The sequence below is a fragment of the Thunnus maccoyii genome, chromosome 13 (assembly GCF_910596095.1).
Source record: "Thunnus maccoyii chromosome 13, fThuMac1.1, whole genome shotgun sequence".
Lineage (NCBI taxonomy): Eukaryota > Metazoa > Chordata > Actinopteri > Scombriformes > Scombridae > Thunnus > Thunnus maccoyii.
In genome coordinates this window covers 2,168,798-2,192,486 of record NC_056545.1, presented here as the reverse complement: position 1 = coordinate 2,192,486, position 23,689 = coordinate 2,168,798, and the positions used below count along the sequence as shown (strand labels likewise).

The 23,689-nt window shown below is 39.6% G+C and overlaps 1 protein-coding gene across 4 annotated transcripts; it reads left to right on the top strand.

Annotated features, from left to right (window-relative positions):
- The first annotated feature begins 1,130 nt into the window (after positions 1-1,130).
- Positions 1,131-23,290, top strand: LOC121910801 (neuronal acetylcholine receptor subunit alpha-9-like). 4 transcript variants are annotated; one of them, XM_042432122.1, is made up of 7 exons: positions 5,777-5,886; positions 6,183-6,303; positions 17,080-17,225; positions 17,548-17,702; positions 17,801-18,047; positions 18,117-18,402; positions 20,729-23,290. In XM_042432122.1, the coding sequence occupies exons 2-7, from the start codon at positions 6,225-6,227 to the stop codon at positions 21,475-21,477; spliced, it is 1,662 nt and encodes a 553-aa protein (XP_042288056.1). In that variant the 5' UTR covers positions 5,777-5,886; positions 6,183-6,224; the 3' UTR covers positions 21,478-23,290. The 4 variants fall into 4 exon arrangements, with proteins under 4 accessions (XP_042288057.1, XP_042288058.1, XP_042288055.1 ...); XM_042432123.1 differs by lacking the exons at positions 5,777-5,886; positions 6,183-6,303 and adding an exon at positions 1,131-1,334; XM_042432124.1 differs by lacking the exons at positions 5,777-5,886; positions 6,183-6,303 and adding an exon at positions 2,457-2,536.
- Positions 23,291-23,689: the final 399 nt, after the last annotated feature.

The window sequence follows — 23,689 nt, the reverse complement described above, 5'->3', positions numbered from 1 at the left end:
TATGTGTAACTTCTCTGCTGTAGCTGATAGTATCAGTGTTTTTTGTGTGTACGGTGGCTCTGAGTGGTCAAACAACTCTGTAAAGGCCTTTGACGGATGCAAAAAAAACACAGAAAATCAAACCTGCTCCGAAAACTTTAATGACGAACGAAACTTTCGGAGTCGGTGTGTAAATGTGACGTCATATTTATTTTTTAACGTACGACAATTTCGGATGAAAAAAACGGACTTGGTGTGCAAAGACCTTAATACTGACACTAAATTTGATGTTTTCTTCACATTTCATTACTTATTATAACCACCTTGTAGGAAGAGAAGAGTTTTGTTTGTCATTTTATCATCTTGGTCTTGTGGCTCCAAACCTCAAGAATTAAGAAATTAAACGTCACTAATTTTTTAGGGTCATTATCTCAAGATTAAGACTTCATTATTTGATTGTTTTTTATTTTGTTAATTTTTTTTGTTTGTTTTTGTTGTTATTGTTCTTGTTTTCCCTCACACATACCTGCACATTCCCTCAGTCACTTTTACACATAAATGATGAACAACATGCACAGAAAACACAAAATAAAAACGGCCGATGTCTCTCCAAAAAAAGGCGATTTTCTCACCAGAAAAACGGCTGCAAATGTCCTGATGTCTCGCTAAAAACACCCGCTTTTGTCAGTTGAGACGGGGAGCGGACGTTGCTGCCAACAAACTTACTAACCGTCCACCTGCCCCTCCTCCTCCTATATAGGAAAGATCAACTCATATAGATCACATGTGAACTACATCACTTTAGAAATGTTGAGATGATACGTTTTGTTGACATTTTCATATAATATTGTTGAAATGTTAATATGCTACGTTTTTCACGTGTTGAAACGTAGATATTCAATGTTTCTGTGGTTTGTAGAAACGTTTTATTCTGACAACCAGGCTGAATATTGTCTATATATTGTGTTATACCAGTGTCCCTATATTTTTGTCATATGTCACACACACACACACACACACACGCGCGCGCGCGCGGTTAACAGTCTGCCGCCTGAATGTGGCACTAATGACCCCTCATACATCAGTGACCACCGCACTACAGCAAACACACTGACCTGCATCATCAGCTCTCTCTCTCTCTCTCTCTCTCTCTCTCTCTCTCTCTCTCTCTCTCTCTCTCTCAGTGTGTTTCATCCTCTCTGCTCGGCGGTCTTCTGAACATTTACACATCTCTCTGATCACATTATTGCTGTAATCGATCGTTATTTACCGGATCAATAACAGTTATCAGAGCGAGATGAAGCTTCTCTGCAGCGGATCGATCGCCTGTCTCTCGCTTCTCTTCTTTCTTCCAGGTAGGAACGTTTTCAGTTTCACTTCAGTAACTTTAAAAAAAAAAAAAAAAAAAGTCTATTAATTGACGATCAGCTGTGAAGAAAATACAAACTGAGGATTAAAGTCATCGATCCGTTCATGAACTTTCATCCTCATCACTTTAATCAATCAATATTGATCACTAACTGTTCAGCCTTTTAAAAAAAAAGCATCAGGAGAGATTTTTATTGGGTTCCAAACTGTCTTAATAATATAAATAATAATATTATGCAATAAGGCTGCAACTCATTATTATTATCTCTATCTGCTGATTAATCTACTGCTGATTTTTCTTGAATTATTGATTAATTGTTTGGTTTATTAATTTAAAAAATCCAAAATGGTGAAAAATTCAACCAAACCCCGAAGGTATTCATCTTACAGTCATATGTGGTTCAGAAAAGCAACAACATTCAGTAATATTGCTGGAAAAATGACTTAAATAATTAATTCATTATCAAAATAGTTGCTTTTTTTCTGTCAATTGACTAATTGAATAATTTCATTTCTACTTCTCTAAACTCCCAACATTGTAAATCTCATCTCACAGCCTTTATCAGTAACCTTCATGTGTTCATCCTGGTGGTTCAGGAGTCATTGTGGTTCTCACTGATAAGAAGGACAAAAAAAAAAACCAGAGTTTACAGCTGTGGACGTGAATCCAGCTGTTTAGAGGCCAAGTCCAAACTCACACTGTCAGACAGAAAGGTTCCATTAATAAAAGAGTGATTTTTTAAATTAAAGGCTCTAAAAAGTTTAATTTATGTTAAAACTTCTAATAACTGATCTGAAATTAAGAGCAAATTGTGGCTTTGATGGGTTTTTTTTTTATATTTTAGGGATTTTTTGAATGTAGGAAAGTGTCTTTATCAATTAAATGATGAGATCTTTCCTTTCTCCTCCATCTAAACCTCAAGAAGGAAACTCCAGTAGTTGTTCATGTGTTTTAACTGCAAAGTGGTAAAAATCTCCCGTCAGGTTTGTGTCGTTTGAACATCACAATCCGACAGTCAGACCTGCTGTTTGTGATGTTCGATCCACAGCAGCTGCATCTGTCCTGCAGATACAGACGATATCAACGTTCACATCTTATGTTCTTTTAACACTGATCATCGTTTTCCAACCGAAAACAAACCTTAAACCTCAAAGAGGTGTCGGATCAGACAACGTCATACAGCAGCAGGTTAGTCGGTCATTATATATTAATATATAATAATGTCAGATTGATGTAATTTGATAATGAAATTTTGTACAAACATTAACGTTCTCCAGATGATGAATCCTCTAGAACCACCACGAGGTCAAAATCTCACTTTTTTACAACTAAATACTGTAAAACTGACAACATTCTCATCATCCTCACCTGTACTCTGTGTTTAGTGCTAATTAGCACATGCTAGCATGCTAACACATCACACTGAGATGTTGAACATTGTAAACATCAAGTTACAATATCTGAACCAGTAAATGTGTCAGTATGTTTCAACATTTCAATATGAGAATCTGTCATTTACGCCGACATCAAAGTACTTTTCTCTCTCAAACTGTTTCTTTCATTCTTTTATGCAACTAATTCTGTCATTTTTCATGAGAACAAACAAGTGCAACGTTATAAATGTCGTCCAGGAGTGACTGTCTGAAAACATGCAACATTTCTCGACTTTTCACTCTGCTGTCCCTCGTAGACGTTCAGAACAACTATAAACAAAAGAGACAGATATTAAAAAGACAATTACATCTGATTGACAAGAGCCGTGACACTGTTTACATAAAAGTTGGTAAACTCTTCAAGTAAAGGCATGAAACTGCCCGTCCACCTCAAGGTGTAATTATCAGTCTTTACAGCTTGAGCACCTGGTGTGGAAGTTAGTATGAACACAGACTATCTCAGTGGGCTTTTCAGTGCAGTACAGTGCATGTGTCAACCTGTTCCCTTTATTTCATGACGAAATATACCAAAATAATAAAGGAAAAGGAGGGAACGACACCACACAAATACTTTGAATATAAAGGGGGGAAGAGGACTAAGTGCTGAGTGTAAGGGATCGATGGATCGTCCGAATGAAGTCGGCCTCGGATCTGGACATGGCCTTGTCGCAGTTTGTCCGGGTTTTTATGCCTTGGCGTTGATGTACAGTCGTACAGACAACCTCACAAATCCAACATTCATACTTCTAAAGAAAGCCATAAGAATCGTAAACAAACTACTTATAATGAACCAACAAACTCAGCGATTATTAAATGAAAATCATCCAAAAGTGGTTTAAAAATGAGAGAAAGTCGATATGATTTGAGAGTATTTTACATGTTTAAAAAAATCAGCGTATTTCAGTCAAAGGGATGAATTTATGTAACATGCAGCTCTATAAAAATACCGATGATCACATCCAGTCTGTTTCTGTAACAGCTGACGTCTCTTCTTCTGAAACAAACTGTTTTATAGAGTAACAATAATCTGTTTTCATACAGAAGAATTCACTGATTATTAAGTGTAATAATATACACATTTCTTACACTATCAACCATTAAAAACACAACATATTCACAGCCATAAAAAGATCCTCATGTGCTTCCTGTTAGAAACGAGCTGCTAAATGAATCAGCTGTTTAGATAATTAATTGTTTCAGTTTCATCTTTAATAGGAAAATACAAAAAATATTTGTTGGTTTCAGCTTCTTGTCTTCATCATATATGATAGTAAATGAAACATAGTTCAGTTTTGGACTGTTTAAGGACTTTATTGATCCCATGAAGGGAAATTAATTAACCCTTTCATGCATGAATTATTAAATCACAGAGTACAAAAAAAAATTATTGTTTATTTTTACTCTTAAACAAGTGAAAAATCATGTCAGTAACTTTTTTTTTTTAATATATTGAATTTTGAAACGTGTCTGTAGTGGACACCATACATCAACGGAGTGATTTATGGAAATAAATATAGGCAATATATATATATATATATGTTTATATATATATTATTTTATTACTAAGAGAAAATGTTATGAATACACATAGGAATATTAAATGACAACAACAATAAAGAGGATATTTGAAAAACATGATCAAGGCCCAATAGACAGAATAAACCCTTTGTTGCGTGACGTCCACTGATGTATCTTCAGTCACAGAAAATAATGTACAAGAAAAATATTATTAAAAACTTGATAAAAGTATTTCACACATCTTATTTAGTTGAGAAATATACTTTTTACCTGTTTTTTCCTGAGCTACTTGCTGCGTTTCCTCCACCCTCCGCCATTTTGAATTTATGATTCAATATCTCAAAATCACAGAGAGTCAGAAATGATATTCAGATGGAATATCATAGACGACACTTTGGGGGTTCAACACCTGGTAGTTACAACTTAAATGGTTCAAGATGGCTTCCAAATATCTGTCCGCTGTAGTGGACACCACGCATGAAAGGGTTAATTAACGGGCCTTTATTATTACATTTTTTACATTTCATAGAGTAAATGAGAAAATAACAGCAGATTAATCAACTAAATAATCGTTGGTTGCAGCTGAAAATGTGGTGGACAAGTCAGTCAGTTTGAGACTGTAGCTTGTAGCGTGTGTGTGTGTGTGTGTGTGTGTGTGTGTGTTGTCGTGACAATGAGTCGAGGCTCTCTGAGCGGCGATAAGCGTCGACAGCAGCGGGGGACTGCAGCTGTCAATCACACTGTTCCATTCAGATAAGAGGAGTGACCTACAGAGGTGAAACAGCAGATAATCCAAACACACTTCAGCTGGAAAATAACACACACACACACACACACACACACACACACACATCCAGAATGTGAAGATCCTATCCGCAGGTTTATCCTCTGAGAGTCATAAATATCTTTAACGGAGGATTTAACTGTTTAAAGATGATAAGTGGAGGATCAGCGTTAGCTATAAACACACACACACACACACACACAAGTTAGCACAGCTATACTTGTAAGGACATTGCACTGATTTCCATTCATTGTGGACATCCAACTCAAACCTATTATGCTTTTCCTTATTTTCAGCCATAAATATATAATGTCACAATGTCAGATGTTCATGTTAAAAGCGTCTGAAGTGTCAAATAATGAGGTGAAGGTGTGTAGCGGTTACCCCTCGGCTCTGAACGCTCGTTTTTTTAATGTTTTTTTTCTACTTTCAGCATCAACTGGTGACACATTTCTTTATATTGTTGTCTGCTGTTCACCGCTCCGCTAACATTACAGTGTTTTTCCTTTGTTTTGGGCCGAGCCGTGACTCCGTTACACAGCAGGACAAAGTTTACCTGTTGGAGGTGTGCTGGTCGTCTGCAGCTCTTCATCACACGTCATCATCACTGTGGCTGCATAAAGGGCCGTTTTTACTGTAAATCATGAAAAGCTACACTAGTAGAATTAAAAAAATAAAAATATAGAGCTGGAAATGAGCAAAATAGAACCTCAATTCACACCTGACCTTAACCATGACCTCAGAAATGACCGTGCTTTGGTCCCGACAAGGTTGGTGTTTACACCAGAGAAGGTCCCAATGAGGTAATAAAAATGTGCACGCATACACACACATACACACATACAAGTTGTCCTAAGTCACTTTTGGGGACATTAGATAGATTTACATTAATTTCTTGGAGACTTACCTTAACCTGACCCAAAAATCTGACTTTTGTCCCCAACTGGACAAGTCATCCTCATTTAACTGGTCGTAAGTCTGAAATTAGTCCCCAAAAGTAGCCTACGACAGACACACACACACACACAGACACACACACACACACACAGAGCTTAGGTCATGTTGACTTAACTTGCCTTCATCTGTTTTTTGCTTTTAGCCGTGATGAACGTGCTTCTGACCATCTGTGCACTAAGAATGTATGGACTCAAACGTTGCCATGGCGGTGACGATGGTGATGATGAAGGAGATGAAGATGATGTTAAAGTCAAATCATCATGGTGAAGATGATGATAATAATGAATATGTGCTGCAGTGTGTGTGTGTGTGTGTGTGTGTGTGTGTGTGTGTGTGTGTGTGTGTGTGTGCCAGCTGGCGTGCTCTCAGCTGTTAGTGCTGACAGTTTAACTCCTCAGGAAGTTGTTGCTGTCACACAAACTGCTGACTCGTCTGCTCGCCGGACCGTGAAACAATAAGAAGCAGAGCTGCAGGCGGATTTATAGAAAGACTTCAGGACTGTAATCATGTCACCTGGCAGAAAATCAGCACAGACTCATTATTTTCAGGTTTAGTCTCATCTCATTATGAGGCGTGTTTCTGGAGTTTACTTTCTATATTCAAACTCAGCTCCACTACAGAAGCTGCTATCAGAGATTCAAACCTTTCTTATTTTAACAAAGTTCAATAATGTTGTCATTGTGTGCACAGAAAAAAACTACAGCTCCCATTAAAAGAACTACAAGTATGGCAGCGCGGCTACTTTCATCACTGTAACTTGGTTTGGTCCATAAAACTCCCCGATGCTTTCTTCTAAAGTCGTTGTTGTTTGTAGCTGTAATCAGATAATGTCTAAACTCACCGCCCCCCCCTCCACTCGCTCATGGACTCATCTCCACTGTCGAACTGTGACGTTTAGCCTGCAAACCTCTAGGACTTATGGGAAACGAGGTTCGTTGAAGGCTGCTAAAAAACATAAATGTTGAATAAACAATATTATTAGATGGGTTTTCAGAAAACCTTCGTCCTTATCTAAACATATTAAGTTAGACACATGACATACTGTTGAGAAAGGTTGTAGTGGTCACTGAAGATGTTCTAGTGGTCCTTAAAGAAGTACCAGGGGTCCTTTAGGTGGTTCTAGTGGTCAATGAAGGTGTTCAAGTGGTCCTTAAAGAAGTACCAGGGGTCCTTTAGGTGGTTCTAGTGGTCATTGAAGATGTTCTAGTGGTCCTTAAAGAAGTACCAGGGGTCCTTTAGGTGGTTCTAGTGGTCAATGAAGGTGTTCAAGTGGTCCTTAAAGAAGTTCAAGAGGTCTTTTAGGTGGTTCTAGTAGTCACTGAAGGTGTTTTAGTGGCCCTTAAATAGGTTCTAGTTTACAAGAAGTTCTTTTGGGCATTGAAGATGTTCTAGTTGACAGTAAGGGGGGTTTTGTGGTCCTTGCAGAGCTTCTTGGTGCCAGTGAGGAAGTTCAAGAGGTCTTTTAGGTGGTTCTAGTGGTCATTGAAGGTGTTCAAGTGGTCCTTAAAGAAGTACCAGGAGTCCTTTAGGTGTTTTTTTGGGCATTGAAGAGGTTCTGGTCTTTAAATAGGCACTAGGGGTGCTTTAGGTGGTTCTTGAAGCCATTGCAGAAGTTCTTTGGGTTCCTATAGGCGGTTCTAGTGGGTCTTAAATTGATTTTAAGGGTTCTTTAGCACTCTCCACCCCTTTCATCAAAACACCAAATGAGGTAATATTTTTTAGAAGAATCTTGTTCATCCGTCCTGTAGAGTTCCACACATTTGGAGAATCTGTGACAAAGAACACTGAGGCTGTTCTGGAGGCATGTCGGGGAACAACACCTTACTAACACACATTATACTGAGTTTTTCTTTCAGCATTATTTAGAAAGTCTCAGGGTTCTATAGGAGGTTCTAGTTGACAGTGAGGGGGTTCTTGTGCTCTTTGAGGAGGTTCTAATGGTCATTAAAGTGGTCTTTAAATAGGCACTAGGGGTGCTTTAGGTGGCTCTTGAAGCCACAAAGGAAGTTCTAGTGGTCCTTTGGGAGGTTCTAGTGTTCACTGAAGAAGTCCATTAATAGAAGTGTTAATCTCTGATAATCTCACGACTCGATTCAGATTCTTGGAGTCTGATTTGATTCAGAATCAATTCATGATTCAAAACCAATTCTGGCAGTTCAGATAAACGATCTTGATGAAGGTCACTGTTACCAGAGAAAAGTGTGTGAGAGTATGCAGCTTTTTTTTGTTTTTGAAAAGTTAACTGCATTAATTTGGAAGCATCTTACAGTCTTCTGCCTGTATGAGAAAAACAAGCTGGTGAGTAAGAGGAGGGAGAGGAGGATTGCTCCACTGTGTTATTAACGTCATATCTCCAGCAGTGGAGATATCGGCCGTCGTTAATCAAGATGCTGAGCAGGTTCAGGGTTTGTGATGTGAAGCAGACTGAGTTGTTTTCTTCACCTCAGACTTGGTTTAAGTTGTTTCAGTGCTGCGTTGGACAGCAGGTCTTGTTTGTTACTGCTGAAGGTATTTATTTAGTCATTAAATCAAAAATGCGCCCAAATTCTTGTCTTTTTTGAAGATGAACTACAAGATAAATCTATCGTGTGCTCGCTGTCCGGGTGCTGAGCTGCCTCGCTGTTCACATTCACTAACATTTAAAAGTAAACTAAACTAACTAAAATACTAACTAACATTGTTTTTGGTGATTTATGAGTCATTCAGAATTCAGTATCATAGAAGATAAGAATCGTAATTCTTATGTGAATCCATTAGGTGGATCCTAAAACCATTGAGGAGATTTGTGGGGTCCTGTAGGTGGTTTTAGTGGGTCTTCTTTAGTATATTGAATACCTAGAGGAGATTTTGTAGGAGCGTGTTAGGCAGCGCTCGCCACCTCCACCGCCAAAACACCAAATGAGGGAATAAGTTTTGGAAGAGTGATGTTCATACTAACAGTGAAGTGGAGAATCTGTGACACTGAAACTGTTACTGAAATGTTACTGAAAAGCCTTTTGTTGTGGTTTTCTTTCATTTGTCACCTATCTATATATACAGTGTCAACTTTAAAAGCGTTCTGGCCTGTAGTTGTGATATTTTGCCAGATATGAAGTTGTTGGACTGAGTGACTCGAGAGAAAAGCTTTGAGCTGTTTGTGTTGCAGTTACCATTTCAGCTCATGTCCTTTCTATATTAGTCCTGATGAAAAGCCTTGAACAGACAGAGCGGAGGAGTCTCTCGTTCTCTCATTAGGAGACATCCTGATATTCATGTTTGTCTGACAGATTCAGAGCTTCACTTCCACATTTCCATTTCTGTACAAGAGATGTTATGACTCACCTCCCTCCCTTCTCTCCGAGTGTCTCTACAGTCATATTAGTAATATGTCATTTTCTTGTTATCCGATGGTCTCTGAACCGACCCTGGTCTTGTGCACTTCCTTTTTTGTGCAAGGCATGTTGTCTTTACTGTCTCCTCCGGCACTTGTGAACCTTTCTGTTTGTCCTTATTGACACTGAGTGTTCAAAGCTGCAAACGCAGACGTTTTTTTCTGTGAATGCAGGTTCACTAAGAACTGAGAATCTTTTTTATTATAATTTTCCAACAAATATGTGTCTTTTTCATCATATACTCACTCTGTCCCTCCTGTTTCCCTCATTTCACTCCTGTTTCTATTATTTATATAAATAAAAAAATACAATAACTTTGACATACACATACAAAAAAAAAGAAACACTAGTAGTGATGAACCAACAGAGACTCTGCAGCTCCTCTCGGCTGTACGGAGCTTTATAGTGAGTTTCAGCTCATTGTTTATCTGTCCAGCTGCAACTTTTACTGTTCTGGTTCACTCTCAGAGTCTCATAGCGTCGTTTTGGGCTGCTCAGCACCAAACAACAAACAGACACAGTTAGCTGTAGACTAGCTGGTGAACATAGTGGAGCATTTAGCAGCTAAAGAGCCAGATATTTCCCTCAGGAGTTGGTGGAGAGTAAAAACAGAAGCTAAAAGAGAGTGAATATTGGACTTACATTCACCAGGTGGACAGAAACACGACTCCACATGAATGATAATGTTGCTCCGTAACTGCTGGATGTGGAAATAAAAGCAACTGTTTGCTAACATGTTCAACATATCAACTTAAAAACTGATGATGTGTCAGAGTTGTGTTCACTACTTTTCTGCTTTGCGAACATCATATATTTGGGCCGATACCTGATGAACAAAAACATTTATGTGGAACTAGAATGCAGCTGTGGATATCATCCTTATAAGGACTTATGTTACACTGCATTAACCAATAACAGCTTTTCTTACAGATGAGTCACCGGACAGCATTTTCAGACAGGTTGTGGTTGAAGTGTTTCGCTGTGACTTTACAGAACGTTTCTTTGGCGGCTGCTTGAAGACAAGTGACTGCAGCTGATAGTGAGGTCTTTGTTAACTATTTTATACACAATTTACACGACTGGACAGTGTTCACAGTTTGTGTTTACTTATATGGTTACTGGACTGAAGATGCAACCGTGACTGCTGCTAAAACGCTGAAAGTTCAGATACGTCTTCAGCTTGATCTGCTCTGATTTACATCACTTATCAGATGCAGAACATAAAATATGATGTCAGATTCTTTATCCGAAGGTTTCCAGGAATCTGATCTGGTCTGATCAGACTTTCTGTGGATGTTAAACCTCAATGATACAATATCATGTGAAGTGTGTTTGTGTTTTGTCTGTCAGGGTGTTATCGAGGGTCATAGAGCAGTAAATAGTGAAGGTTTTTCTGAAAAGGTTCATGAACTTTCTCTCTCAGTTTACAGATGAGACGAGTTCATGTCTCGCGGCTGCGTTTCATTCTGCTCTCTTGACTCCTGCTGTGGGACTGGAAAATGTTTTTTTTTACATCTCCTCAACAATAAACAGTCTACAGTTATATCAAATGTTTATATGTTCTGTTCTCTGGTAGTCTGCTATGAGCATAAGACTTACCTTGGCAAGTTTGCACATATTGGCCTGTTACAGTCAGTACACATTTATTATCAACCCTTTCATGCATGAATTATTAAATCGCAGAGTAATATATTTTTTATTGTTCATTTTTACTCTTAAACTGTCACATCTTGCCTGGACTTAAGGTGTTTTTTTGGTCTTATGTTGTGTTCTGTGGGGTCTCCTGGTTTTGCACGTCTGTTTGGTCCCTCGGTTCATGGGGGTTTTCTTGTGTGATTTGGGTGGTGGGTTTTGGAGGACTGCATCATTGGTTTGTTGGGTTGTGTGCTTGGGTTTGTGTTTGTGGTTGGTTTTGGATGGGTTAGTGTAGATGGCATTAAGTTTGTTTTCTGGGTTTTTGTTCTGTTTCCCTTGTGTGTTCATGTGCTCCTCCACACCTGCCCTGTGTTAGCCTCGTCAGCCCTGCCCCGCTCCCTGTGTGTCCTCAGCCAATCAGCTCCCTGTATGTTTATTCCCCTCTCGAGTTCTCCACCCATCTCCCCACCTGCACCTCATCTCCTTGTTAGTTCAGTTTCTTTAAGTTCTGGTTTTCTGTTCAGTCCTTGTTGGATTGTTTTGTGTTGTTTCTTCTGCTAGTTCTGTTCTGCTCTGTTTGCCTGTTCATGACCATCCACAATTAAAGGAGTTTTTCATCATATCTGCATTCCGGCCTCTGCGTTTGGGTCCACTCCTGCTTCCCCGAGTCTGACATAAACAAGTGAAAAATCATGTCACAAATACAAAACACAAAATATTTTGTATTTTGAAATGTGTCTACTGTGGTGGACACCATACATCAACGGAGTAAAAAGTGATTCATGGAAATCAATATAGGCTATATATATATTATTTTATTACTAAGAGCAAATTGTATGAATACACATAGGAACATTAAATAACAACAACAACAGAGAGGATATTTGAAAAACAAGACCGAGGCCCAATAGGCAGAATAAACCCTTTGTTGCATGACGTCCACTGATGTATTTTCAGTCACAGAAAATAATGTACAACAAAAACATTATTAAAAACTTGATAAAAGTATTTCAAACATCTTATTTAGTTGAGAAATATACTTTTTACCTGTTTTTGTCTCTGAGAATAAAAGTATTTAACAGATATTCCTGAGCTACTTGGTGCATTTCCTCCACCCTCCGCCATTTTGAATTTATGATTCAATATCTCAAAATCACAGAGAGTCAGAAATGATATTCAGATGGAATTGTAGACAAAACTTTGGGGGTTCAACACCTGGTAGTTGGGACATGATACTACAACTTAAATGGTTCAAGATGGCTTCCAAATATCTGTCTACTGTAGTGGACGCCACGCATGAAAGGGTTAATATATTTCCTTTTTACTGCTTTTAAACTTCTTAACCTGATACTGTTCTCCTTTATTTCTCCTTGTTAATAGACTTAAATGGTGATGCAGAGTGACTGCAGACTAAGGATTTTAATTACATAGTGTGACCTGTCGTTCTACTTTTGAGTCTTAAGTGCTCTAGTTTAGGCGCTGAACGAGGCCAGATCTGAAAATTATTAGGATTCTTCTTCTGGAAAAGATGAATATCCACCATAAATGTATTTATGGACATCTGTCTGTTAACGGAGATGTTCAGTATTTTTCAAGTGTGTCTTAAACCAGCAGTCAGGTGTCCATATGAGCAGTGAAAGAGGTTTTCCTCGCTGTAATCATTCCTCCTGTTCATACTGGATATTAAAAGATCGTTCAAATGTGTTTTCAATGGAAGTGATGGAGGCCAAAATCCACAGTGTGTCCACACAGTCATTTAAAAGTCTCTGTGAAGCTTCTATTCAGCTTCAGCAGTCTGAGTTAGTCATATCAAGTGGATATCTGACACATTTAGTCTTTTTAGCATCAAATTCCCTCTTTGTGTTTCCTCGGACAGTGTTTCCCTGTTGAGCTGCAGGTGGAAGTATAGTAACAAAAAGAGGGACTTTGGCACTAAAAAGACTGTAACGTTGAAAGATATCTACTTGATTTGACTCATTTGGACGCTGAAGCTTCATATTAGCTTCAGATAAACTTTTGGACTGTGGATTTTGTCCCCCATCACTTCCAATGTAAGTGCATTATGAAGGGATCTTCTAATTTGTTCACCTGACTGTTGTTTTAAGAACTGTGAACTGTCCTTTAAGTCTGTAAGAAACTGTGTCCACACACATATCTAAAGGCAGCGTCCCACTCCGGCCCAGAGGTGATAACGAGAATCCACACCTGGCTGCACTTCGTTATCGCCTGGCTGTCAAGTGATAAACACCCTGCTGTTCCGAGCGATATGATTGGCTCCAGAGAGACAGCAAACATGCTGATATTTGTGACGCTGTTGCAGTTTCTGTCACTGTGGACGTTTCAGCTTTCAGCAGTGCATGAAGTGTGATGTGTATTTTCATAATTGTTTCATCTGCTGATCATTTTCTTGATTAATTGATTAGTCGTTTTATCTATAAAATGGTGAAAAATGTTGGTAATTGGTTCCCAAAGCCCAAGATGCAACTTCAAATGTCTTGTCAACAGTCAGGTATTCACTTTACTGTCATAGAAAACTAAATAAACCAGAGAATATTCATATTTTAGAAGATGGAATCAGACTTTTGCCATTTTTTTTCTCAAAAAATGACTCAAAACAATAAATCGATTATCAAAATATTAGGCGATTATTTTTATGGTGATCAGTTAATTGACTAATTGCTGCAGCCCCAGCTGTGTGTGTATATATTCTACATTCAGAAACCACAATGAAATACAGAGCAAGTAATGTGTGTCAGTTTCTGTTTAGTCTGTTTTCTCTCCTTTATCTTCTAACATAGTGAAACTTTTAGTTTTATCTGTATATTTATTATTAAGTAATTTTAATATTTTCTCCCACTTATTTTTTAACGAGCTAGTGAGGCTTTGAATAGTATTTTTCTAGGATAAATATAGAGCGAGATCCAAAGAGCACAGAGATGTGAACCCAAAAACAGACCACATCTTGCAGTGGGGACCCCCCCCCCCTCCCTTGACTTAAAGACCTTTCCAAAGTGGCTCTGATGGGGTGTAAAAAGGGCATTTTCACCTTAATGTTGGACATAAGGGAGTCAAACATAAAGGCAAAAGTTTTTCTAGCTGTTGTCCTTGAAGACAGGATGAATTTTACAAAAGGAGATAAGGATGCACACTTGGGCAGTCTCTCCTTGAAGACATGCACAAAAAGCGAAAAAGAATTTTTAAAAAAGAGCTTGAGAGTAAAGTTAATGGGTTTTTGTCTTGTTATTTATTATTATTTATTTTTCTTGCATTGATATTTATTGTTTTGCACCTCGTAGATGCAGAGTGAGGGTCTCTGGCACAACTTCACCTACTTCTAAGGTGCACGGAGCGATGAGAACTCCAGCAACACTTGTAGTATGAAGAACAACTTTATCAGTTGACCGACGCGTTTCGGCTTGTGGCCTTCATCAGGGTCATCATAAAACACATTACAAACAACATTTAAATAAAGGAAGTTGGGTATGAAAAAAAGGTTAAAAAAGTTTAAAAGTTTTAAAAAATATATAAAAGACAACCAATCATATACATCCAGACACATATCAGCCAGTGGGGCGTCTTCAAAGATGGGTTGGATATGTGGTCATGTGGCTTCAGGCCAATCGTTGTCCAAGAAGGGACATGGGTGACGCCATATTTGGTCCATTAACTAGAAAGGTGCAACTAGGGGGTGGTACTTGGGTTTTTTGTTTATCCAAAAACGTGCCTATTAGATATGGCATACAGGTCAATGATAAAGTTGTTCTTCATACTACAAGTGTTGCTGGAGTTCTCATCTTTCTTGTCTTGCACCTCGGAAAGTCTTTTCATTCTTCCATATATGCAGTTTGAATGACAATAAACTTGAAGTTGAACTTATTATTATGACTAACTTCCACACACCTGGACAAACACTGGACAGATGTGAGATATTTCATTTTGAAGCAACATTCAGCAGCAGTGAAGCTCATGATTGGAAGCTTTGTTCTCTTTCTGCCTCCCTGCGTTTTTCCTACACCAGCCCCACCATTAAATAATTATCTCCCAGACTAGTCCCAGCAAGAAAAAACATCTCTATCCACCTGTGACCACCTTCGTCATCATCATAATTAGTTGTCACAGGATTTAAAGGAATTATCTTCCTACTGTTGGTCTGCAGACGCTTTCTGATTTAAGTGTAAAACCTGAGGTGATTCCTGGTTAATTGAACTGGGAAATGTGGTTTGTGTGAGTGTTTCTGTGGGACGGACTGAGCTGCAGGTGTACTGCTGGTGATATGAGACAATTCAGGATTAAGAGAGAATCACTGGCAGAGAAAACGACTTTAAACACACTTCAAACCTCGTAACATCCAAAATAATAATTCTACAATAAGAATCAGGTCAACATCTGAAATGTGAAGTTACATCAAAGTTTAAAAAACTAGTATAATTTATGTAAAAGTGGTTTAAAAGAAAGATGAGTAAAATGGAAGATAAGAAGGAAGAAAACAAAAGTAATAAATAAAAGCATGTTTATTTTTCTCTGTGTGTATTTTAGTTGTTTTTGTCTTTTTTCCTGTTTTGGTGAGATGTCTTTATAAGCCCTTACAAGTTTTTTAAAATCTCACCAGCACAATCCTTTCACTCCTTTAAAGCACTATGTTTTTATTTGTGTGTGTGTTGTTATTTGTGCAAAATAAATGACATTAAACTAAAGGTTAAACCTCAAGAAACTGATTCCTATAAACTTGATTCTACAAAGCACCAAAAAATGTAATAAGTTGGATTTAAAATGTGATTTATTCCATCAAACACAACAGAAAGAAAATCATTGATAGAATTTGTGTTATGATCTTCTGAAAAATAAGCCTGTAATTATAAGTAACTACCAGTTTTAATAAAGATCAATAAATAAATTAATAAAAAGATCAATAAATAAATTAATAAAAAGATCAATAAATAAATGACATGTTAAAGAGTTGTGAAGTGGGAGGGGCCACTGGTTCTGTAAGTGTTTTTCCTCATTCTGTATTCCTGTTTATAATTTATCTTTAAACAATCTCCTCAGTAGGGATGTGCAGAGGGTCCATTATTTGTATTTGTATCTGTATTTGTTGAGGCAGCAAAATTATTTGTATTTGTATTTGAATAAAAGTGGAAAGAGGCTTAAAAATCCTGTTTTTGTTTTTGTTTTTATTACGCTTTTAATTTTAGAAAATTAAAGTGTTACAATAAGTGTTCTCTTGGGAGCACTTCATTTGTGTCAGTAGCTCAGTTTTATCTCTGGGGAACACCCCCAACTCCAGGAGTGATGTCCAAATTAGGAAATGTGCGTCATGTAGCAGGTGGATGTGACTCCCCTCGTTGAGACCTGCTGATAGATGTCACAGCGGAGCAGAGGAGAGACACTGAGATAGTGATGTAACCGATATGTGTGCTGGTATTTAACATGTTTTTTAAAAATATTTGTATGAAACAAATATTCGTAAAAAAAAAAAACACTATTTGTGCTTTGCCGAATAACGTATTTGTATTCGGGCACACCTCTACTCCTCAGTATTACATAGAACATAACACAGAACTCAGGACTGTCCTGGTTTATTTAATGATCCTGTAGGTTTATATTATGACCACCAGCTTCAATGATTTCAACTTTGTTCCTGAGAAATTAGGTTTTGTCTGTCGTTATGGCGGACGGGTAAAAATACTACAATACCCATGAACTTTGCCTGCCGTTGCTATGGAGAAGAAGTCAGTCAGAATGTTTTGTCATTGAAATCTCAACAAAATGTGGCGCCATAGTTGCTGAATTCACACATGACCGAATTTTAAGCCCTGCGATTGGCTGTCATAGTTAACTTCTAATGCTCATCTTTTGTGCTGATGATTCAAACCGGAGAGTTCAAAGTCAAACAAAGCTGTAGTGCTCAAACTGTGAGTCTTGGGGAAAATGAAGTGATTCTTACTTCCAGGAAAAATGTCCTCCACCTTCACAACTCTACACACCACTTCCTGTCACCTCGCCTCTCTCTCTCTCTCTCTCGTTGTTCTCCAGTATGCTTGGCCGCTCATGGTCGCTACGCTCAGAAGCTGCTGACTGACTTATTCTCCAACTACACCAACGCTTTGCGGCCGGTGGAGGACACCGACCACATCATCAACGTCACGCTGCAGATCACCCTCTCCCAGATCATCGACATGGTAATCACATCCTAATTGCTGATCTAAGTCCATGTCGTGTATAATCATCAAACGCTTTTACTATTTATGTCCTATTAATACTTATGCTATATTGTGGGTACTTGTTGTTATTGTTGTTGTTATTATTGTTATTAGTAGTTTTATTGTTGCTTGTTTTTTGTTCCCTTGGATTTTATCACACTGCTGTTTTGCATTATGATGTAATGTTTACTTGCGTGGACCACAGGAAGAGTAGTTGCTACCTTGGTCGTTGCTAACGGGGATCCAAATAAATAAAAATAAATACGTGTGTGTGTGTGTGTGTGTGGCGTTCTTCCTCCAGGATGAGAGGAACCAAATCCTTACCACCTACCTGTGGATCCGCCAGGTGTGGATGGACGCCTACCTCACCTGGAAGAAGGAGGACTACGACGGCCTCGACACCATCCGCATACCCAGCAGCTACGTGTGGAGACCTGATATCGTCCTGTATAACAGGTCGGTGTGACTTCCTGTCAGACTGCAGAACGTTGGCGGGGGAAACACTCTGATTATGTCAGAAATACTGAGTTATCCCTCTACTTTCTCCACCACAGTGCAGACGACGTATTCTCCAGCTCCATGGAGACCAACGTGGTTCTCCGTAATGATGGCCAGGTCATGTGGGACCAGCCGGCCATCACCAAGAGCTCCTGCTCTGTGGACGTGGCCTTCTTCCCCTTTGATGTGCAGGAGTGTCACTTCACCTTCGGCTCCTGGACTCACAACGGCAACCAGATGGACCTGTCCAACGCCTTGGACAGCGCTGACCTGGCGGACTTTGTTCCCAATGTGGAGTGGGAGGTGAGTTCTTACCTTGTTCTTGTTCTCAGGACAAGGCTTCATTCCTGAACCATTTTTTTTTCAAACCAGGTTCTGGGCATGCCAGCAAAGAAGAACGTCATCCTGTACGGCTGCTGTTCTGACCCGTACCCAGACATCACCTTCACCCTCCACCTGAAGAGGCGTGCCTCCTTCTACATCTTCAACCTCCTCATCCCCTGCATGATGATCTCCTTCCTGGCTCCGCTGGGCTTCTACCTGCCGGCTGACTCGGGTGAAAAAGTTTCTCTGGGTGTCACGGTGCTGCTGGCCCTCACCGTGTTTCAGTTGCTGGTGGCTGAGAGCATGCCGCCCTCCGAGAGCGTCCCGCTGATAGGTGAGGAGTCTGGTTTTTAAGTTTTTCATTTTCTGAGTTTCTAAGTCAAGCAGGTGGTGATCGAGGTGGTTTTAGTAAATGTAAGATACCCTGTTAAGTAGTTCTATTACAACAAAGGGCTACACCAAGTTCTTTGGAAGTTGAAACCTGAAGGCAATCATTGTTGTGTTTGATTCAGGGACTTACAACAATGCTGTGTCTCAAATCTCATACTTCTGTACTTACACTTCACATTTTGAGTGCATAAGTGTGTTCACACTGAGAAGTATGGAAAATGCAGTGCACTGTGAGAACCCGGATGGTGCACTCAAAACGGTCAAAAAGTTGAGTGTGGAACTATGGACACTTCTCGCCCTCAATGGCCGCAATCTTGGCTACGTAGCAGAAGGGGAGGGACCACTTTTCAAACTGGAAATGGCGGCCGGGTACATTGTAACTACGGTGAACATCGCCACATTATACAAATGTAAGTTAAACGTGTTTTTTAGCACTAAGCACCACTATACTGTTGTCAGATATAAGCCATCAGTATGTTTGGGTTAATTTAGCAGTCTGTAATGATTTGGTAGCGCGAATGCTAACGCTAGCTAATGCTGATTTGCGATCGTCATTTCCGGTAAGTGCACGACGGCTGTGTTTGATTTGAGACAACACTACCCTGTAGAAATTCGCACACTACGCCAGTAAGTACATAGTGTACGCAGTGTACTACATGAAAGTGTACTAACAGAAGTATACGATTTGAGACACAGCTCAAGACTCAGTTCCCATTCAGAACTGTTTCCAAATTGTCAGATTCCTGAGAATCATTTCGTTTGACACAGTTATTGATGGCTGGATGCACAATGCAAATGACATAACAACAGGATGCACGCTGTCACGATCTCCCAGAGTTCTCATGTGGTCACTGAGCATGGACGCATATACAAAACCATTCAACAAATGCAAGTAATAGGCAGTGATTTGAAGTCAGAATCAGTCTATACCGGCTTTAAACTACAGTACAGACAAACAAAGCATCTTTTATAGCCTGTCCAGTCTAAATAAAGTATACTTGCACCAGCAAGACCAGCTGCACATCAGCTCTACAGCACTCGGCTGTTAATGAACTAGTTTATTGTACAAAGTGACAACTAAACATAAAGCCAGACAGCAGAGAAGGTGTTAACTTAGACAGAAATCGTTGCTTCAGTAAAAGTCTCTACATTTTACAGAAAACCGCGTCCTCACACTCTATTAAATAAAATATTTCTATACCACTTTGATGGGAAGCACCTTGATTTTCCATTCTTGACTGTGCAGGGAGATACCTACAAATTTGGCTGAGAAGGTTGTTTTGCACATAAACCAGCAGGTGATCTGGCGTCAGGCTGACCGGCAGAAAGCTCTGCACCGCCAGGGAGCGAGACGCCGGGCTGATGAGTCTGGTGGACTCAGTCAATGGAGGCGGTGGCGTTTCTTCTTCCTCAACTCTTGCTTTTTTTTAAAACTCTTTTGTAGCCATTGTTGTAGCATTAACGTTACATCGCCTGAAAAGCCAGCGAGCCAGTTGGTTGAACTAGAGAACCAGTTGTTTCACTTATGTGGTGAAAACTTTAAATTGTGTTTTTAGTTCTGGTGGTAAGACGTTGCATAACTGGAAGCCCTGACTGACCAAAAGTTGTTCAATAAAATGCTGAGATACAGTTATAAAGGAGAAGAAAGTTGCCAAGCAAGCAGATTTGTTGTTGTTGTTGTTGTGTGTGTTTGTGTTCTTGTTTGTAACCAACAGATAAACGGAACAGACAGTAAAGACCTCGGTGTGCAGTTTTCGGCTCGGCAGTAAACATCCCGTTTATGTTTGTTGGCTAACAGCACTGTAACGATCAGGAGGGCAGCAGGTCGATGAGACCTGTCAGCGTTTTTTTAAAATACAACAATCACAGCTCGATGGTCTCTCAGTCATCAGAGCAGCGGTTCAATCTTTGAGTTTCAATGCTGCCAACAGCACCTCAGATTTCAGCCGAGATCCTTCTGTATAAGCACAAGAAACTCAAAAGATTAAACATCAGCCTTATAAACTCAAAGCTTTCAGAATAAAGTTCAAAAAGTTGTGAATACAACATCAGCAGTTCACAATAACTTTTCTTGTAATTCTTGTAAACAGGGACTGTCCTCACAAGAAGAGATAGCATTGGTTATTTGTTCTAATGCTTTAAATGACCTGTATTACCAATGTAAATCCATCACTTCCTGTTTTCTCCACCAATCACCAAGACAGACATTTGCCTTCAATACTACACATGGATTTTTAATTGTAAATTATTTTCCATTTCCTTTCCAACAGGAAAGTACTACATTGCTACCATGACGATGGTCACTGCATCAACAGCGCTCACCATCTTCATCATGAACATTCACCACTGCGGTGGGGAGGCTTGTCCGGTCCCGGAGTGGGCCGAGCGCTTCATCCTTAACCACCTCGCCCGTATCTGTTTTGTCTACGAGGTCGGTGAGAACTGCTTCAGTACGAATTCATCCAGGAAACAACCTCTGTCACAGGAGCAATCTGACGCCCCGTCGGCCAATGGCGGCAACCCCAAAGAAACAAACTGGGATGTGAATGGGCGGGCATGGGGAGGGAGGGCGGAGGAGGACAGGGAGGGGGAGTCTCTGAAGCCCGGGAAGGATTTCACCAACCAGACGGACTGGAAAGAGGATCTGTTTGTGACCATCGAGCAGTCGGAGGAGGAAGGAGCTACTGGAGGAAGTGAAGGGCAGGAGGAGGAGTCAAACAGTACCTGTGGAGGAGGAGGAGGGCGAGTTGAAGAAAAGAAAGGTGTAGGAGGTGAAGGAGGAGGCGGAGCCGGGGAGAACAGGAAGAAGATCTTGGTGAGAACCCAGTGTGTTTGCCAGCACCAGGGACTGTGTGGTGCCGTTGAGTACATTGCCAACTCATACAAGGACCAGCGATCCGCGCAGATGCGCATCGGGGAGTGGAGGAAGGTCGCCAAGGTCATGGATCGCTTCTTCATGTGGCTCTTCTTCATCATGGCCTTCTTCATGAGCATCCTCATCCTGGGAAAGGCCATCTGATGGAGGCTTCGAAGAATCATGAGAGGGTGAGGGAAGAGAATCTGTTCACCGATGAAATTATTTGTTTAACGTTTTCTTGAAACAAGTGAACATTGATGGTTGTAATACTGTGTGAATTCCAGATTAAAGGCTTGATCCACCATTTTTTTGTACAGCACATCAACCCGCCATAAATGTACTGTATATTCTATCTGGTATGTTTGCAAACAATGATTTCCACCAGAGTTTAAAATATAGATTTGTGGGTTTGAAAGAGGCTCGGCCACACAGATGGATAAACAGGTGGTTACATCAGAGTTTATGCAAAAAGATCAAAGATAATTTCAAATATTTTAAAAGCATCACATCAAATATGAAGATTTTTTAATTCAACAGTATGATCTGTAGCTTGGAAGGTTGCACTACTGTCGTGCCTGCTGTTACCAAGCAACCAAAACCGCTTGCATCTTTTTGGTTTTTAACGGCGGTTGGCAACCAGCGTTGGCTGACCTTTCAACTGGATATTGTGATGTCCTTGGACAGAAAGGGTGAAGCAAGTCCTGTGGAGCTGATTAATTCACGTCACACACATGACCTGCAGTTTGCTTGCTGCGTTCAAAAAAGTTGAGATTTTTCCATCTTGGTGCGCTGTGGACGCGCCCGAAAAAACAGGCACGTTGCAACAAACACGTGCTGCGACGGCATTGCTTTCAGTTTAGGCGCACTCGTCTCACCTCTCCATTGAAAATAATGAATTTAAAACATCTTAACGGCCACTTAAGCAACACATGCAGCAGCTTGACAGGGATCGTCGTGAGTTGACGTCAACTCGCACATCAACTCCGCAGAAAAGCAGCAATTTTGTCACATATTGGCCAAAACTGGCCGCTGTACCCCGACGACTCCTTCTGTCTGGAGGATGTGTTGAAAGCTGGTGGTTGGAACTTGAGAGTTTAGTGCCCAGTCATGTAAAGCTTTCAGGGTTTTTTTGTTTCGCATAAAGAAAAAACCCAAGAATCGTACGTAACACGTCTCCAGAAACATCTGCGATAGATTCCTGACATCAAATACTTCATGACAAAGTCAGATTTGCCACAGAAATGAATCAAATTATTAATGATTACAAACCAAACTGTTGGTATTATTGATTTTACTGTGGATTTTCTTAAAACTGTCTGTTGGGATTCAGAGAAGAAAAGAGCAAACTAATTAGTGTCCTCAGATGCCTTCACATACAATATATATTAATTTAAAGAGCACAGCTTAAGTTAAATTAGCTAAACTCATCTATTTCTAAGGAAATCTCAAATAAACTACTAAAGAAAACAATGTTTTATGCAGCTGGATGCAGGAGTCTATTCTACACACACACACACACAAATATATATATATATATATATAAAACATCATCATTTTTCACTTGTTTGAAGAAAAGCCTGATTTTAAAGATGAATATTACTGAATGTTTTTAAGCGCCAGATATGATATTAAATGATGCAATGAGCCTCATTTTATGTTTGTGATGATCAAAAGATGAAAAGATTCTATTTGTTTACATGATGAGATGAATGACATCACAATAAACACACAACTCACACTGTCACAGTTTTTTTTAAACGTTATGTTCGTCACACTGTATTTATACATTTTTCAATTTAATAATGAATGCAGGATTTTTTTGAATTGAAATCAGTGATCTGGGACTAATTGATCTTTAATTAATCAATTTATCTTTTAGGCCAGAATATAAAATGTGAGATATAAATACAATTACATTACATTTTACATTACATTTCATTTAGCAGACGCTTTTATCCAAAGCGACGTACATATGAGACTGATACAACACAAGCAAGGATCTAGTCAGGAGACAACAACACAAGTAAGTGTCATAAAGCTTAAGTTTGGGTCCAATAGGACGTAGATGCCAACAGGCAGTGCAACAAGGCAATGATTAGAGTGCATAGAAGTATGTTTTTTTTTGTTTTGTTTTGTTTTGTTTTGTTTTGTTTTTCACCCTACAGTTCATGTTCAAGTGCAGAGGTGTTCATGAAAGAGCTTGGTCTTTAGTCTTTTCTTAAAGATTGAGAGGGACTCTGCAGATTGAACAGAGTTCGGTAACTCGTTCCACCACCGGGGAACTACAGAGGAGAAGAGTCTTGCTGGTGACTTAGGGCCCTGTTGTGGTACCAGGTGCCTTTCGTTGGCAGAGCGTAGTGGGCGGGAGGGAGTG